Source organism: Eschrichtius robustus, chromosome 21 (assembly GCF_028021215.1).
Source record: "Eschrichtius robustus isolate mEscRob2 chromosome 21, mEscRob2.pri, whole genome shotgun sequence".
Lineage (NCBI taxonomy): Eukaryota > Metazoa > Chordata > Mammalia > Artiodactyla > Eschrichtiidae > Eschrichtius > Eschrichtius robustus.
In genome coordinates this window covers 32,534,616-32,553,701 of record NC_090844.1, presented here as the reverse complement: position 1 = coordinate 32,553,701, position 19,086 = coordinate 32,534,616, and the positions used below count along the sequence as shown (strand labels likewise).

The window sequence follows — 19,086 nt, the reverse complement described above, 5'->3', positions numbered from 1 at the left end:
CCACCTATCGTAACATCCCAAGCTCCATGCTAGGGATCAGATGAAAGAAGTTATCAGAAATATTTACATTTGGAGAGATAAAAACTGAAAAAGATCTCTTGGACTTCCAGTAAATGTGAAATATTACAAATTTTTTCAAAAAGATGTTTCAACTTACATTTTGTTCCTCTGGTTCTAATTTAGGGATTTTGTGTGACTTGCGCTCTTCAGATCTAGATGAATCATGCTTGTTGCTTTTTTTCCTCTTTTCTTTTCTGCTTTCATGCTTTGACTTTGTGTGCTCACTTGCCTGTACTTCATTTAAAAGGTCTCCACAAAGGGAAGACTCAAACAATTCCCTGCCATTCTGGATAGTTTTGGTTATTTTTAGTTTAATTTCAGGTGAGCCAGTCTTCTTTGGAATCACAGTCTGTGGTACTGAAGGAGGAGGTGGTGGCTGTGGAGGAGAAGGTTTTTCCAGAATTTCATGTGGTCTTGTGTTTGGAATTTCTGAATGGTAATAGTCAGTGGGGCTAAAGTTTCTAACTGCACCAAAGCCATTGGCCGACCCATTGGGATACTGATTATAGGACTGGTATTTGGTTTGAGTTTCGTACATGCTGATTGATGATGGGTAGCCATTCGTGAGTGGAGGAAGATCTTCTGTTGTAGGTGGGTACTGAAAGCCTTGCTGCAAGGTAGCTTCGTATGGTGTCTGGCCACCATCTTCAACAATGTCACTGTTGTTATCAAAGGCATCCTCCTGACGGATGTTGGCGGAGTCAATGAGTTGAGGTGGTTGCTGAATTGTGTTTCCCATGATCCCTTGCATGAAAGAGAAAGAGAAATCCATTGTTCTGCTCCAGCATCCTTAACTTTCCCTTTCTCTCATCGGGCCTAAAGTTTTAAAAGAGAGATTAAAAGGTGTTAACATCCTCAAAGACTAGAGGCTAATCAACTGCAAAAGGATTAAAGTAAAATATTCTGAATCCAATTTTCATATCCAGATCTGCACAAACTAAATTTTTAAAACAGGTAGCCAATATAATTCTGACACAGAGCAAATACTTTTTATCTTAAATGCTTATCTGTTTGAAACTCAATTACTTTCACAATAACTTGAGTAACAAAATTTTATCCTCTTTGCCATCGCGCAAAACAGTTTTGACATTCCTTTCTGTTTCCCGAATTAGAGACTATAAGTCTCAGTTAAAACTGTAAATTGCAAAATAAGCAGTGTCTTGACACATACAAATTAGGTTCCATGTGCGCTTTCCTTAAATCATTCATATTTTATCCAGTGGTTCTGTTATTACAAAAATAATAAAATCTTACTGCAAATATTTTAAATACAAAAATTAACAGGCCAAATCCTCTCCCACTCCACCATTCCCATTCTCCTAAGTCATGGATAACCACTGTAAATACTTTAGTGGGTACTCTTCCAAATATTTCTCTACATATTTACACACAAAATATTTAAAAAAGAGTTTATTCTGCGACTTGCTTGTTCAACTTAAAGTATGTCCTAGATATCTTTCTACATCAGCGTGTACAGATCACTCTCATACATACTTCACTCTTTCAGTGGTTGCACAGTAAACAACTGTGTAATCTACCCTAACATGTTTAACCATTTGCGTACTGACAATCATTGAGTTGCTCACAACTGTTTGGTATTATAAACAGGTTTACAGGAAACTTTCTTGAAACTGTATCTTTATGCATATATGTATTCTTCCAGGACAGATCTGAATTTTGATAGATACTGCAAAACTGTTTCATAGGCTGTACTATATCAATTTATACTCATACCAGTAGTGTAAGGGGATGCCTGATTTCCTATACTCTTGCCAGTATCTAGTTGTTTTTAATCAGTGGTATGTATAGCAGAATCAACTTTACTTTTACAAAAGGCACATGTCAAGATCTATATACTGATGACTCTGATTCAGTAAATCTGGGGTGAGGCCTAGAGCATGAATATTTTAAGGCCACATTCCAGCTCATACTGATGCACACTCCTGGTTGGGTCACTGCATTATGCTCTCACAATTACTGTGCCTTCTCTAGAAGGTGTCTGAAAATGCCCACATTGTGTAACAATGTTATAATATGGATAAGCATCTGTTAGGAAATGCTCTAAGACCACTCTGCTTTGTCATAAGGTTTGACAGTCTCACATCTTGAGACAGAGGATTAATGGACTGCCCAGATATTATTTTGAAAATCCTATAAACATTTCTTCTAAAAAGCCCTAAGGCTGAGAGGATTTCACTACTGTATCAAGTCTGATAAACTGACTGTAGCTGCCAGAATACTGGGAAGAGGATTCTGAAGCTACAGTCTAGTTCAATTCCATGACCAACTAATAATGTCCACCATCTTGGTTCTAGTAGGATTTACCATAACGATAAAGCAAGTAACCCAGAACAGCAAAGGGAAGAAGGAAACAAAAGCTGACAACACTTTCCAAGGTGTATCCAATTAAACAGCTGTTGTTTATTCTGCTGTTAGCAAATGGAAAGAATTTTAGAAGTTCTAAAATTGCAAACAATGAATATGCGAGCATATAGGAAATCAAACTGCCCTTACTGCTCTACAGTGGAGTGAGGGATGGGGGCATGGGGTGTGAGAGAACACTCCAGCTTTTTTAGCATCTACTCTGGGCCAAGCACTTTATATGTATCTCATTTAATCCTCAAAACAACTCTACAAGGTGGGTATCTGACTCCTGCCTCCTAGGTAAAGAAAGTGAGTTTCAGAGGGGTTAGGTGTCTTGCTTAAACCCCTATGCCCAGGGGGCCGAATTAGGATTTGAATGTAAGTGTCTCTGACTCTAAAGCCCAAGACTTTTGCCACTATGCCACTTGCATTTTCTTCAGCTGTAGGTTCTGAGAGGATTTGTTTCTTTCGTTCATGTGCTTTTATTCCTTGGTCACTGCCAAAATAACGACTAACTATTCCATAATAACCACCGCTGACACTTAAAGAGCGCTTAGAGTGTGCCAGGAGCTGTTAAGCGCTCTAAATACAGTACCACATTTAATGCTCCCAACAACCTTCAGCTAGACATTAATGTCAGTTCCCATTATGGATGGGGAGACAGAGGCAAGAGAGGTTATGACTTGCTCAAATGCACAAAGCTAGTCATTCGAGCCATGCAGTCTGGTTTCAGAGTCTGTGATCCTAACCAGCATACTGTACTGATAATGCTGACAAAGGTTAGAAATCATTTCTTTATATATATAGCTTAAGAGTTGAAACATTACCCTACTCTGACCCTTGGCAAAAATGTATATAGCTCACAGACACTAGAAGGGTATGTTCTAAAATTCCGTGAACAGGGACTTCCCTGGTGGCGCAGTGGTTAAGAATCCACCTGCCAATGCAGGGGACATGGGTTCGAGCCCTGGTCCGGGAAGATCCCACATGCCGTGGAGCCACTAAGCCCGTGCACCACAACTACTGAGCTTGTGCTCTAGAGCCCACGAGCCACAACTACTGAGCCCGTGTGCCACAACTACTGAAGCCTGTGCACCTAGAGCCCATGCTCCACAGCAAAAGAAGCCACCGCAATGAGAAGCCCACGCACCGCAACGAAGAGTAGCCCCCGCTCGCCGCATCTAGAGAAAGCCTGCGTGCAGCAACAAAGACCCAACGCAGCCAAAATGTAAATTAATTAATTAATTTTAAAAACTAAAGGAATACTTAATTAAATCATTATCCTGTAGTAAAAGTCAGATGTGAAAAAGAAAATAAAAATAGAAAAAAAATTAAATAAATAAAATTCCATAAACACACATGGGGCAAGTACACAGGTAGAATTCAAAAGCTCTCCAAACTTCCAACTTGAAGGCAAGTTAAATACCAACATTTGACAAGATGCAACCTGTGTTTTTGGTTCTCATAATTGTTGTACACAAGATCAGCTTCCAGACAGTCTCCCAAATTATAGTCTACAGAGGTTTTCAGGCACATGTATTCAGAGACTAAGATTTCTGATGCTTGTGATTTAGTTCCAAACACAAACTTCTAAGAAGTTTGGTATTTTCCCCCTTCTCTTCTCTTCTCTAGCTCTATAACCAAATATTTTATTTTAGTTTGAACTAAGAACAGAAATAACATTACCCTATTACAATTATAGTATAAGAGTTTACAATTACAGTGTTTTCATGTACATTTTTTTTAAATTAATTTATTTGGTTGTACCGGGTCTTAGTAGAGGCTCGCCTGCTCCTTAGTTGTGGCGTGCTAACTCTTAGTTGTGGTATGCATGTGGGATCTAGTTCCCTGACCAGGGATCAAACCCAGGCCCCCTGCTTTGGGAGCTCCGAGTCTTAACCACTGCACCACCAGGGAAGTCCCCTCATAAACATTCTTATTTAATCCACAAAACAAGCCTGTAAAGCTGACAGGGGAGGTGTTAGCTTCATTTTTCAGATAACTACATTCAATATTTGCTGAATTTCCCACGACTACAAAGCTAATTAGTGATTAAGCCTGAAAAAGAAGCAAGCTCTTAGCTTCTAATCCTGTGCTCTCTTCCACAATATCTCACTGCCAGAGAATATCCAACCACCCACAGACAACATACTATAACCTTAAGAGTCATACGTTCAAAGCTGAACAGACTGTCCTTCCTTAACTCAGCTTTCCTTTCAGACTACCCCAGATTGGCCGTTGCTTTCACTATTTTTCTAGCTTCCCAAGCTAGCAGCCTCAGGTTCACGGGTGACTGATTCTACCCTGTCTGTGAGGCCGTAAAACTAGTCATTGGACAAGTCTAGTCTCTTCCTTTGAATTGATTTGTTCTTTGATCTCTACATCCATGTCAGGCCAGGCCCTCGTCAGCACCTTATCCTGGACCTACAACGACTGATTTTCTAGATATTTCTCACCTCTAACTACTTCTTCTTTAGTTTCATCTAAAACCAAACTGCAGAGTCTACTCTCATATTAAGACACTCTGAACTCCATACCACACCAAGTCCCTTCCATGCCTTTCAAAATTTTCCATAATCCGACTTTCTCCTACCAATCCAAATTGCATGTGCATGAATGAACTTTTCTGAGCATCCACTGAGCCAAATATCTATAAACTGAGGCCTAATATGTTACACGTTGTTTAATCCTATGAAGCAAAGTATCATTCCCATTTTACAGATGAGAAGGAATGGAGCTCAAAAAGATCGAGTGATTTGCCCTTAGTCACGCAGCCAACAGTAGTTGAGTAAAATGGTGAAACTCAGATCTTCTAACTCCAATACAGAACTCTTTACATGGCAGCTGCCTCATAATATGCAAACTACCCAAACTTCCCATTTTAATCCAATATGCTCCATACCCATAATCCAAATGCCTGTTTGACAGCTTCTCTCATATCTCACAAGCATCTTAAAATACCTAATAATGAACTCTTAGTTTTTATTTTACTTAAGTGTGTCCTTCCCCCAGTCCCTCCTATGAGAAGGAGATGAAACCTCCACCTATCAGTTGTCAAAGCCAGAAACCTGGGGATCATGACACACCCCTTCCCCTCACTCCTACTCTTGCCTAATCTGTCAGTGAACTCCCGGAGTCTTACCTCCCAAGTGCACGTCCCACACTTGTCTGCCTCATTCCACGTCTCCAGCTCCTCACACTGGCCCCTGCACCTCCCCTTGGCTCCTGCACAGCTGCCTCCGCAGTCTCCAGGCTGCTTCTCCTGCCTCTCAGAGCCTACCTCCCCAGAGGACAGCCCGCCGCCTTTTAAAAGCTAACCCGATCACGTGACGACTCCTCAGCTTACAGCAGGGAAAATGAGCGACGACACGGATGACTCTCACAAAAGTCATTTTGAATGAAAGAACCCAGACACCACGAGTCCACTTACCTAGTACACAGTGTGATTTCATTTACACAAGGCTCAAAAACAGGATGAAGTTAAAACTAAATCCATGGAGAGAGCTGTCAGAATAGTAGTTGCTTTTTTTGGACGGCATGCTGTAAACGCTGGAGGGGGGCCATAAGGGAGGTTTTTAAGCTGCTAGTTATATTTAATTTATTGCTCTAGACAGCAACTACATGATTTGCTAAAATAAGCAAACACAAACAACGAAGCCTTCAATGCCTTCCCAGTGCACTCGAATGCAATCCAGACCATGCATCATCCCAGCAAGTCCCTGCATGGTCAGGCCTCAGTTTACATTTCCAAAGTTATCTACTAACACTCTCCACTGGAAGCATTACACTCCAGGGGCTTCTTTTCAGTTTCTCAAATGTGCCAACTTCATTTCTGCAATCGGGATTCTCATATGTGCTGCTCCAGCTTAAAAACCTCTCAGAGAGGACTTCTGAGGTCCTCTGCTCATTCTCTTCAGTAAGCCTATTTTTCATCCTTTACAGGACTCACCACAATATGTATTATTCAGGTATGCGTTCGCCTTCTTATGGTCTGCCTCCCTCATTCCACTGCATGCTCTGTAAGTGCAGGGACCATGGATGTCTTATTCAATGCTGGACACTCAATACTGTTCAATTAACAGATGAATGAAAGAGTCCCTGACCTCAAAGGGCTTAAAACTAGTACACCTCCACTGACCTGCAGGATTTCTGGGGGTATCAGCCTATAATGTAACTTTACTCAACCACTAATCCCTTGGTTGGTAAAAATGTATTATGCTCATTGTAAAAAACAAGCAAACAAATAAAACATTGACACCCATAGTTACATGGTCAACTGATCTTCCACAAAGGTGCCAAGGTAATTCAAGGGGAAAGGATGGTATTTTCAACAGACGGAGCCGGGAAAAAAATGACTGGATACCTGTATGGAAAAAGCGAACCTCACCATTCCTTTACACTATACACAAAAAATAACTAAAATTAGTTCATAAACCTGGTACTAAAGTCAAACCATAAAACTTCTAGAATAAAACGTGGGAGAAAATATACCACTGTGTTAGGCAGAAGATTTCTTAAACAGGACACAAATACCATGAACTATGAAAGAAAAAGACTGATAAAATGGACTTCAAAATGAAAAACTCCTGCTCTTCAAAAGTCACAGTTAAGAAAACAAAAAGGTGTGAAACTAACACAACATTGTAAATCAAGTATACTTCAACAGAAAATTTAAAAATAAAAAAATTTAAATGGCAAAAAAAAAAAAAGGTGAAGTATAGGCAGAGAGAAAATATTTGCAAAATACATATCTAACAAAGAATACCCTTATACTCTTACATCCTAGGAAATGGGGAGAGACCCACTAAGGGTTTTTGCGTAAAAATAAGACAAGTGAAACGACAGTTTAAATATTCATCGCTCCACAGGTTACTTACTAATTGCAAACAGAAATATGTACAGGAGAGAGCTGTGGCGGGCAGCATTTCAGACAAGTGAGGAGATACGGCGTTACCAGAAGCCAGCCGGACAGGCCTCCTGTGCCCTGTGGTGTGATTCATGAACACATCATCATCTCCGAAGCTCTCTTCCCAGCACTTACACTGAATCTCAAAATGAGGAAACAGTCAGACAAATCCAAAACGTGGGACCTTCTCTCAGAAAACTGGCCTCAGCTCTTCAAAAAGTTAATGTTACAAACAAAAGGTGGAAAGACTATTCTATATTTTAAAAGACAAGATTTAACAACCAATGCAATAATGGGTGAACTTTGATGAAATCCTGGATTTAAACATACACACTAATGTAAAAATAATGTTCTGGAGAAAATGAGAATTTAAAACGTGAACTAGCTACTAAACAATGGAGCTACTAATTTTCAAAGGTGTAACAGTGTTCTGTTTATGTAAGAAAATGTCCCTATTCTTAGGAGAGCTATGCTGAAACATTTAAAGTGTCATGTGATCCACAACTTTCAAATGGTTTAAGATTTTAAAAGTACATATACCTAGAGTAAAACAAAGGAGGCAAAATGTTAACAATTCACTAATCCAGGTGTTGACTATAATATTCTTTTAACTTTCCTAAAGGCATGAAAATTTTTAAAGTAAAATGTTGGGGAAAAATAAAAATAAATAATTTAGCTAAGGGGTTGGAAGAAGTATTGAAAAGAAAAAGTAACTGCTTCTTAAGGTGGAAAAGCGTACATTAAATCTTGACACCATATTCTGACCAACTCAGCTAAATGGTCCACTGTATCATATTTTCTAGAAAGTCTAAGCATGAATAGAGCCACACTTTTTCATATTATACCTCCAAAGAGTACAATAATGCAATCAAGAAAGTAGTTTTGATAATGAAAGAAGAAGATATTTTAGGACTGTAACTAAATTCCTTTACATCGTGATTTTTATACATACTGCAGTCTGGCGGCCAGCCTTCAAACAGCAGACACACCAACTGACATTACAGATTTCGGAGGTGCTCTAGTGAGTACTATGGTTGAGAGAATCAGACTGCTAGGTTCAAAACCCAGAGCCAAGGCTCATTAGCTATGTGACTTTGGGCAACTTAATCTCCCTAAATCTCAGTTTTCTTACCCAGAAACTGTGGATACTTTAATCGTCTACAGTGTTTCTGTAAGAAATAAGAGTTAATCCATGAGCAGTACTTCGGACAGTGCCCCGAGTATAGTTAGAGCCCAGTATCTATTGGCTATTATTACTGTTATCATTCAGTAAAATGCTGGGCACACAGAACTTGTGAAAAACCTGATCTCTGACCTGAAGGCATTTACCATCTCTTTAGTATATTAGACAAGATAGGATTTTATGGGCAAGACTCATATGTAAACACATTAAACAGAAGGTGACTAAGAATTACATTGTGTGCCATCAGAATTAGAAGACATCTGAGGACAATGCTCACTGGGGAAGGAGGCATTTAGGCCACGAAAGACAGGCAGGATAGGAAGTTAGGTGTTTTTCACCCTCACTTTTTTTTTTTTTTTTCGGCCGTGCCACACGGCTTGCAGGATCTTAGTTCTCCAACTAGGGATCGAACCCGGGTCCCCCTACAATGGAAGCTCTGAGTGCTAACCACTGGACAGCGAGGGAAGTCCCTCACCCACACATTTTAAAACTCCTCCACAGAAGCCACCAAAAACTCTCATACCTTTGTCATTAATAAATCCCTGATAAAGATGTATGTTTTAAACTTTTTATATTACTCAAGTAGTAATAATAATGACTAAGGACTTACTATGTGTCAATGCTACTCTAAATGCTTCACATTTGTTATATTATTTCACTCCTTATAACACCTCTTCGAGGAAATACTATTGCTTCCCCCATTTCACAAGTGAAAAATGAAGGCCAGCATGATTAAGTGACTTGCCCACAGTCAGACATCCTGTAAATGGAGGATTCACACACAGCCCCTCTGTCCCACAGCACTGGCTCTTGGCCAGTAAACTCATTTCTCACCATCCCTAAGTATGTTGAGTAAACAGCAACCCAAACATTCACTTTACATCACACACTTCCCATCCCGCTGCCCAGAGCTAACAATTTGGTGGGAGAGTTAGCGAACTAGTGTTCCGCCCATTCTAATATGTACTTCCAAGTAAATGAAACCATCACAATTTAGGACAAATTCTTCCTCTGACCAATGTTTCCACGTTGGTTTTTGTTTTGTTTTGTTTTGAGATGAAAGAAATCAGTGAATGAAAAAAAAGAAAGAAATCAATAAATGAATACTTTTTTCTTAATTTTGTTGAAGCCGTTCACAGACTTTTTTAAAGGAAAAAAGTTGAAAGTTATCAACTAAAGCTTTAGGTCATTCATTCATTCACCAACTTATTCATGAGGGGAGTGATAACAGAAAAGTTTACTTAAGTCAATCTTAGATACAGAGTTAAAAGAAAAAGGAAGCATGTTATGTTTCAGATGAACAGCTTGAGGCTATAAACATCAATTAAGTATTCATGATGTGTTAAATGTTTAGTCTAAGTCACTATAACAAATTCTTAAAATGAACAATGCCCTTTGGTAGACTGTACATATTGCTAGGTTCCACTTTATAGAATTACATGCTGTGCTGTATATACTTATTTTCCTATGTTTAACACCAGTTTCTTCTCAATAAGAAAAAACTTTATATTTCATTATGGATCAAAATCCCTCATATTGATATCATTCAGGCTTTTTGGAATCAGAAGTAGTTCTAAAGGTGTCATATAAATTACCTATTTCTGTCTTCAGACCCAACTGCCCCTTCAATACATTCCTAGGTTAATTTGTAAATCTAACCGCATCACTTTCCTGATTAAAACCCTTCAATGATTCCTAGAAAAAGTCAAAGCACTTCAGCCAACAGAGCACACAGGCCCTCTAAGCAAGGTCTCTATCCATATCTCCAACCTTAAGTCACTTTTGTACACTAGTAATGTCAGGTTACTGAGAATTACCATACACACATGATTTCGTACCACTGTGCCTTTACTAATGTTATATCCTATGCCTAATACGCCCTTTTACTTTTTTTTTTTGTCTTGACTTTTAGTCATCTTTTGAGCTCAGAAAGTCATTTCCAAGGAGTAGTCACTTAAGTTCTAGGCTAGTCTGAGTAACTTTCCTCTGTGTTCATAAGATAAAACCTCTTAGAATTAATCATGAAACAATCTGTTTATGTGATTTTCTTAAGAGCAGGAAGTAATTTTATTCATCCATCTGCTCCTAGAACCCAAAGCAAAGGCTCAGAGGAGGGGCTTAATGAACCTTTTAAACTGAACTGTGTAAACTTAAGGGAGTTATCACATATAAATGAAATGCTTTAAAGACTCGTTGAGGATCTTGCTGTGAAGAATGCAAGATAATATAAACGCAACTATGGTCTCCACAGGAATATCCTTGGCAAAATTTGACTGATAACCAGTTACCTAGCCACTACTGAGATTCTCCTTAGTTCTGGGCTACACTTCCCTGCAAGGCTTAAAGCCCCCAGAGACTGGCATGAAGTCAAATGAATTTCCAGGGAGAGTCTATTAACCCAACAAAAGACCAAAAGATATCAAAAACTCCTTTATAAGCATATCTATTTAAAACCCTAGTGTTATTAATACTGTAGATCTGAAATTCAGAATGTGGAAGCTCTCAAAATACAATTTTCACAGTCATAGTTAATTGAACTGGCGTGAACATGAATCCTCATTTTCCAAATGTATTCCAGTAATTATAATCAATCCTACTAAAATACAAAGCGAATTTGATATATCAACATTAGAAGTTTTACAGCTAAAGAAATATAGTGGACTATAACGTGATTCCCACAGCACAGAGGAAGAGCGTGGTCTTCCTTTACCCCAGGATAAACAAGGGATCCAGATGTTTCTTTATGTGAACTGTGCAAGAAATATTTCTCAAGGTTTATGATAAATCCACAGTCTGTGTGTGTTTCTATAGTAACAGGAATGGAGTGCACGCAGACAGTCTTCAGTAGTGAACCAGCTATGCTGTTTCTTGAAAACCTGGCATTTTTACTGTTTGGCAATTTCTGCGGCAAAACATTATAAAAATGATACATGATGTTCAAAAATTAGAGTCATTTTGTTTTAAAGCAAAGAATTGAAATTAAACTTAAGCATATACTCTTTGAGGTGTAACAAGAGAAAGCTATCAAATAGTCATATACTGATTTATAACTGAATAATCACTAATGTTTGAAAACCAGATCCTGCATTTGAAATCAATTCAATACATACACACATACTCCTCCAGAAAACTTCAACTACAACTCGCCCTTAATGACAGAATATGAGGATTTTTGGATGACAGCATCAAGGGAGATTTTCATTTTACTATTTTTTCCCCAAATCTACACCAAGAAGAAAATGTTAAGGGGAGTTAATTTTTTTTTTTAAATATGGTCCATTATTTTCAGTACTTAGGTTTGCAAGGGTGAAACCAGAGCCTCTATAAAGTAAAAACTTGAAAAAACATGCATAATCTATATAGAAAGAATGCTAAAATCCCCTAATGCCAGGGTTTTAAAAGAGACTCCATTCTTCTTGGTTGTGTGTTCTATTCATATTTTAAAATCTAATTATATGATCAGAGTGATCCTTTGACTATAAGCCATAAATTCTGTATTACCCGTTTTGTCTTTCATAATTTAAAAATTGTTTAATTGTTAGTAATGTAATAACAAAGGTGTATTGTTAAAAAAAACAGGTATGTTATTTTGTTATAATTATCTATTTTAAATCTGTAAATCATCCACCCTTTTTGGAAATAAGAGATAAATATTTTTAAAGAGCCCAAACACACACCTTTAAAAATCAGCAAACGCAAACTGCTACTAAGTATCAACAAGATGCATATTACTCTAAAAATTAATATTCTTCTTTCAGAAGCCTTTCTACATTTTAACTTCACCACACACACAAAAAATCGGGGGTGGGGTTATGGAAAAAAGAAAATCAACCACTTGGTTCTAAGAACTTGACCATGCCTCTATAACATCAGAAAGGAAATGAACAACAATATTCACCTTTTATTTACTAAAAGTAGCTAGAATTGATAGCATCTTATCTGGCTCTGTTATAGACAAAAAGCAATAACTGAATTTGGTACAGTGACTACACAACTCAACATCAATCTTTCAAACAAAACGTATCCTGCTTGAAAATTCTTTTTTTTTTTAATAAATGTATTTATTTATTTTTGGCTGCGTTGGGTCCTCATTGCTGTGCGCGGGCTTTCTCTAGTTGTGGCGAGCGGGGGGGCTACTCTTTGTTGCGGTGCGCGGGCTTCTCATTGCTGTGGCTTTTCTTGTTGCGGAGCACGGGCTCTTGGCACGTGGGCTTCAGTAGTTGTGGCTCGCGGGATCTAGAGCGCAGGCTCAGTAGTTGTGGCGCACGGGCTTAGTTGCTCTGCGGCATGTGGGATCTTCCCGGACCAGGGCTCGAACCCGTGTCCCCTGCATTGGCAGGCGGATTCTTAACCACTGCGCCACCAGGGAAGCCCTTTTGAATCATTTAAAGAGGTTTACTGCCACTCTGGTTGAGGCTACCTCTTTGAAAGTTTAATGGAAAAAAAAAAAAAAAAAAAAAGTGCAGGGAATTCCCTGGCCATCCAGTGGTTAGGACTCCTCGCTTCCACTGCCAGGGGCCTGGGTTTGATCCCTGGTCAGGAACTAAGATCCCGCAAGCTGCAGGTGGGCCCCCACCCCCACCCCCTGCTCCCCGCCAAAAAAAGTTTAATGCTATTATTTAGGGAAAAACATTTTATTTTCTGAACTATATTTCAGCAATTACACTAATAAAACATCAATTCTCCAAATGATACAAAAGGCTCGCAGTACTGCAGTATGTTAAATAAATGTCCTGTATTAGTAAACCTTATACGGGTATCTTGACTTAAAGGTACTTTCCGAGGTAGCCTTTTAAAAAGAACTCTAAGCTGCTGACTAATTTCTGGATTAAAGTGGAAAATATGCTTGCTTTAAAAAATAAAACAGTTCGAGAGAGAATATATTCTCTTTATATCGTCATGTGATTTTACTCATTTATCCACCAAGATACAAAGGGAATCATGTCATTTTTATACAATTACTGACAACATGCACCCAAATCAAAGTAGTTTTACTCCATCTATATCTAATAAACTCAAGATGTATCAACAGAAGATACCTTTCTAGAATAGGATTTGTTACATGACATTTATTCATTAAACAACTAAGCAAGGGCATAAGACTGGCCACTCTCTTCAATAAATGAAGAAATAAAATATGAATATGATGCTTAAATAAAAACAAAACAGAAATACTGGTGAGGTTTTCTCTTCTTGCTCCCTACTCAGGTACAGTATTTTTGTCCTACTTTCTTTTTTTTTTTTTTTAACATCTTTATTGGAGTATAATTGCTTTACAATGGTGTGTTAGTTTCTGCTTTATAACAAAGTGAATCAGTTATACATATACGTATGTCCCCATATCTCTTCCCTCTTGCATCTCCCTCCCTCCCACCCTCCCTATCCCACCCCTCTAGGTGGTCACAAACCACCGAGCTGATCTCCCTGTGCTATGCGGCTGCTTCCCACTAGCTATCAATTTTACATTTGGTAGTGTATATATGTCCATACCACTCTCTCACTTTGTCCCAGCTTACCCTTCCCCCTCCCTGTGTCCTCAAGTCCATTCTCTAGTAGGTCTGCGTCTTTATTCCTGTCTTGCCCCTAGATTCTTCATGACCTTTTTTTTTTTTTTAGATTCCATATATATGTGTTAGCATACAGTATTTGTTTTTCTCTTTCTGACTTACTTCATTCTGTATGACAGTCTCTAGGCCCATCCACCTCACTACAAATAACTCAGTTTCATTCCTTTTTATGGCTGAGTAATATTCCATTGTATATATGTGCCACATCTTCTTTATCCATTCATCTGTCGATGGACACTTCGGTTGCTTCCATGTCCTGGCTATTGTAAATAGAGCTGCAATGAACATTGTGGTACATGACTCTTTTTGAATTATGGTTTTCTCAGGGTATATGCCCAGTAGTGGGATTGCTGGGTCATATGGTAGTTCTATTTTTAGTTTTTTAAGGAACGTCCATACTGTTCTCCATAGTGGCTGTTGTCCTACTTTCTTAGAGACACAGTAGTATTCCTACAGAATGCCCTGTAATCTATTAATTTTACTCAATCTAAATAAGAATGCTGTCACAAAAAGCTACATATTGTATTATTCCATTTATATGAAATGTCCAGAACAGGCAAATCCATAGAGACAGAAAGCAGAGCAGTGGTTGCCAGAGGCTGCGAGGACGAAGGAATTGGAAGCTAACTGCTAGTGGGTATGGGATCTCTTTTTGGGTGATGAAAACGTTCTGGAATTAGTGGCTGGTTGCACAACCTTGTGAATATAATAAAAACCGCAGAACTGTACCCTTTAAAAAGGTGAACTGTATCTCAAAAAAAAAAAAAAAAAAGGAATGTCTAGAAGAAATCAAGAAAGTATTTGCCTATGTTTCTCAACAATAAAGTCTACAATACCTATACAAAGATTTACTGGTTTCAACACACATGTAAACTGTACTTAAAATAAAAAGCTCTACACTTATTAGGCTACAGCAATTAAAAGGTGAGGTACTGGCAAAGAGACAAACAATGAAACAGACTAAGATCCGAGACACAGACCCAAGTCAATACGGGAATTTGGCATGTAACAGAAGAATCACTGCAGATGAGTGAACAAAGGACAGAATATTTAAAGAATGGTACTGGGACAGCTGTTTATCCATATAGAAAAAAATTAGATCCTCACCATGCAATATACCAGCTCCAGGTGGATTAAAGACCAGATATAAAAAGTAAGACTTAAAAAATTTTTAAGGAAAAACAAAAACATAAAACGGAAGTAGATCATTATGAACTCAAGGTGGGGAAGGATTTCTTAAACAATACATAAACAGTACAAAACACACTGATGAATAAAATCAACAATATTTTTTTAAAAAACTGTACACCAAAAGATCACACAAACAAGTGAAAGGGCAATTCTCCAGACTGCAATGCATTAAAACAAAGCTGGGTTCTACCCTCCAACCTTCTGCCAACTTTCCTCAGTTCTTGCTATGTTCATTGGCTGTGCCTTATCATGTCTCATCTGAATTAGAGTAACAACTTCAAACTGTTCTTCCTGCTTTCAAAGTTGTCCACCTCCAATCTACCCTCTCTAGCATTGACAGTTCTTCAAAAGAAAACAACCGTTTCCCCCAACCCCACCACCCCCAAATTTAATAACATCCCATGGCTCTCCATGCCTTAGGATAAACTCCTCAAAGCAAAAGGTCTCTGTTGATTTGGCCCCTGCCTACCTGTCCAGCCTCCCCTCCTCCTGCTTCTGCTTTCCCACTTTGCCTTCCACCATTCTATCATTTCCTCTCTCATCAACCACTTAGCTTTTGTACAGATGTGTTAAAATACTCCAAGAAGCTTTCCCAGACCACCCCTCACCCACCCTCTGAAGCCCCTGATAGCATCCTACCTATACTCTACCATAGCACTAACATATCACAGAGGACCATCCTGACCTAAATGAAGGGTGTGTGTGTGTAAGCGAACATGATCTCAAAACATCTGTGTAAGAAATAAGAATAAAATACTTGATTACATCCATTCTGGATACCAGCTGCTGTCTGTTAATTGCCCTCTGTAGGCTGAGACAATGTTGGGCGGAGGTTCATGCCAGCTCCTCCTTCCTTCCCATTCTGCTGCTACTACAATGGGAAGGAGACCAAAAGTTACAGCCAGGTTGTCCCCACCCCAACCTATACAGGCTCCTCTAATAAAGCACATATTTATTGAGCACCTACTACATGCCAGACATCGCACTAAGCACTAAAGCTGTAGAGATGAAAATTCAGACGTGGTTCCTGGAATTATACAGTTGCATTATTACCGGAGAGAGAAAAGCAATAAAGGGAACGTGCTGGAGATGAGGCTCAGTAATACGCATTTATTCATTTCATATCGAGTGCCTGTATTATGTTTGGTCCTAAGTACTAGAGATAAAAGATGAGCAAGACAGAGTCCCTGCAGACAGAAGGGACAAGTGCCCTGGATGACAGAGGAAAACATCCAAGGTTGAGGAGCTGGGGGATGTGGGAAAGAGAGAGGATGCAGGGGACCTGAGACATTTCCAAGTATAGGAAACAAAAAGTCCTAACCTGTGGAAGGGAGGGGAACTCCTTTACAAAGACCTATATTAACCATCACCTAAAATGGTTAAGAACTTCCTTGGCTTCTTAGTTTCACATCTTCTAAATGATCTAGATTATATATTTCTTGATATGTTGCAAAACCAAATTACAAGAATTTGATGAAAGCACACTACATAATTCAGGGATATAAAAACAACTTACATGCCAGAGAATATGGCAAGACTGGAAGTTTACGATGAGGACATGGGACTGCTTCATCTCTGAAACCCGGCCGACTACAGTGGCTAGCACGTCATCAATAAACAGACTGATCACAAACAGAAAGGAGTACTGCAGTAAGGAGCCACAGGATTAGATTAACAATGTGAGTATTTTACTATGAGCTCACAATTGTTAAGTAACTAGTATTACTGAAATACCACAGGTGTTTGTTAGCAGCATGCATTTAGAACTGACCGTATAGATTTACTTTTTCCCTCCTAAAAAGATCATGAATAAAGCTGGAAAGTAGCTGCACAAAACCAAACAAGCAGCAGGTAATCAGGTCACTAAGAGGAAACAGAACAAAATGAAATTTCCCCCTATTATTTTTAAACTTTTTCAAAAGTTTAGTATGTAATCTTACTATATTTTATCAAGTAACCTTTTCATCAGAATTAGAGTAGAAGATATTTTATTAAGTGCTGGAAATTCAGAGTATAAACACATCACAAAAAAAGAGTCACTGGCTGACAAGAAATGTATTTACATAACCATATTTAATTCGAAGTTCACTACCATCAATCTAATAATTCTACAGGCATACATAAACTATTAACATAGGGACTTTCCCTAGTGGTTCAGTGGTTAAGACTCCGCCTTCCAATGCAGGGGGCATGGGTTCGATCCCTGGTCAGAGAATTAAGGTCCCACATGCTGCAGGGTGTGGCCAAAAAAAAAACCAACACATTTAAACTATTAACATATTAGGGTTCATATTTTCCAAAACAGTAGTTATATTATGAAATGAAGCTTTGTCTTTTGCTCAGTGTATAAAAACTGCAATCACTACTAATGGGATTAAGAGAAACTGTCACAACATTATCACTGTTGAGCATAACACATGATAAGAAGAATATAAAACTCTAATGAGTTTCTAATAAAATGACTTCCCTTTTTTGAATCATTTATAGCCTAATACAAAACCTGTACTAAACACAAAATCAGTTTATATTAGAATGCCAACCTGTATTTGAGGCAACTTTGAGTAACTTCAGCGTTCAGAGAATTGCCAAATGTGTTCAGATTTCTGAAGTTCATATTTATCTTTAATTTCCAAAGCAAAGGGTAGCAGTGCCTTCTTTGATCATGGAAAAACCAACCAACCAACAAAACAAAACTACTTCACTTCTAGCAAAGGTACTGGGTACTTTTATGTTTTGCTCACTGCTGTAACCCTAATCCCCCAGTACCATAAGGGAATGAAAAAGGCTGTTAAATGAATATAGGAATGGCAGAAAAGACAAGTGGAAATTAGAACTGCTATGTTACTGAATGTTCATTTCCATCCAAGTAATGAAGACAGAAGAAAATGTGTTTTGGCTATCAAACTACAGTCAAAAGTACAGCCCCAAATCACAGCATTAGTCTATGTTGTAACAGGACTTCAACTCCATAATCTAAAATTACGCAGATAATTTTAGTGTGGACCTCATCAAATCTCTGTGTTATACTAATCTCTAAAATTACTAACATTTCCCAAGAGCCAGATATGAGTTACCAAATCAAATTTGGTTTTTAGTATCTGGACTTTACATAACCCACTGATCAAGAAGTGATCCAAAACTCAAATATATGACTGAGAATCAGACTAAGAAGGCAACACACTTATCAATGAGTTCGCACTCTGAAACAACATTTTTCAACCCTGGCACTACTAACAATTGTTGAGGAGGGCTGTCATGAGCATTCAAGATGTTTAGCAGCATCCTGGCCTCTACGCACTAGATGCCAGTAGTACCACCTGCCAGTAATAATAAAAGATGTCTCTAGACATTGCCAAATGTCCCCTGGAGGGCAAAATCACCCTAGGGTTGAGAACTACTGCCCTAAAAGGATGGTCACCAAAATGGAAATGCTTACTATAGTCTGTTCTCTTTTGCTTTGCCTTTTGCTTCTCTGTAGATTCTATAATGAACATATAAAAATGTTAATATGTCTCTTCAAAAGGAAAAATACAACTCATTAATTATAAATCAAGAAAATGCTCATATTTATTCGGCGTCTATTCTATTTTTCAATGACTAATACACACAGATGTTTTCCTGAATATGCCATATTTCTGAGTATTCAAAAGGTTAAACAAAAAAACCTGCAACAACTCAGAATAGATCCAGATTTTAATCTGTATAAGAATCTCTCTAAAATTTCAAACAAAAAATACTTTAAACATGCTTCAAGTAAAATAATATGATTTACTGAGGACTGACAATGTGATGTTCCAAGTGCTTTACAAGTATTA

The 19,086-nt window shown here is 38.3% G+C and overlaps 1 protein-coding gene across 4 annotated transcripts in view; it reads right to left on the bottom strand.

Moving 5' to 3' along the window:
- The window catches only part of NSD3 (nuclear receptor binding SET domain protein 3), a 103,940-nt gene that overhangs the window by 68,920 nt on the left and 15,934 nt on the right, over positions 1 to 19,086 (bottom strand). For all 4 annotated transcript variants that reach the window (XM_068531897.1, XM_068531898.1, XM_068531899.1 and 1 more), the window contains exon 2: positions 158 to 876. In XM_068531897.1, coding sequence (XP_068387998.1) covers positions 158 to 832 — 675 coding nt within the window. In that variant the 5' untranslated portion in view covers positions 833 to 876. The remainder of the gene's footprint in view (positions 1 to 157; positions 877 to 19,086) is intronic.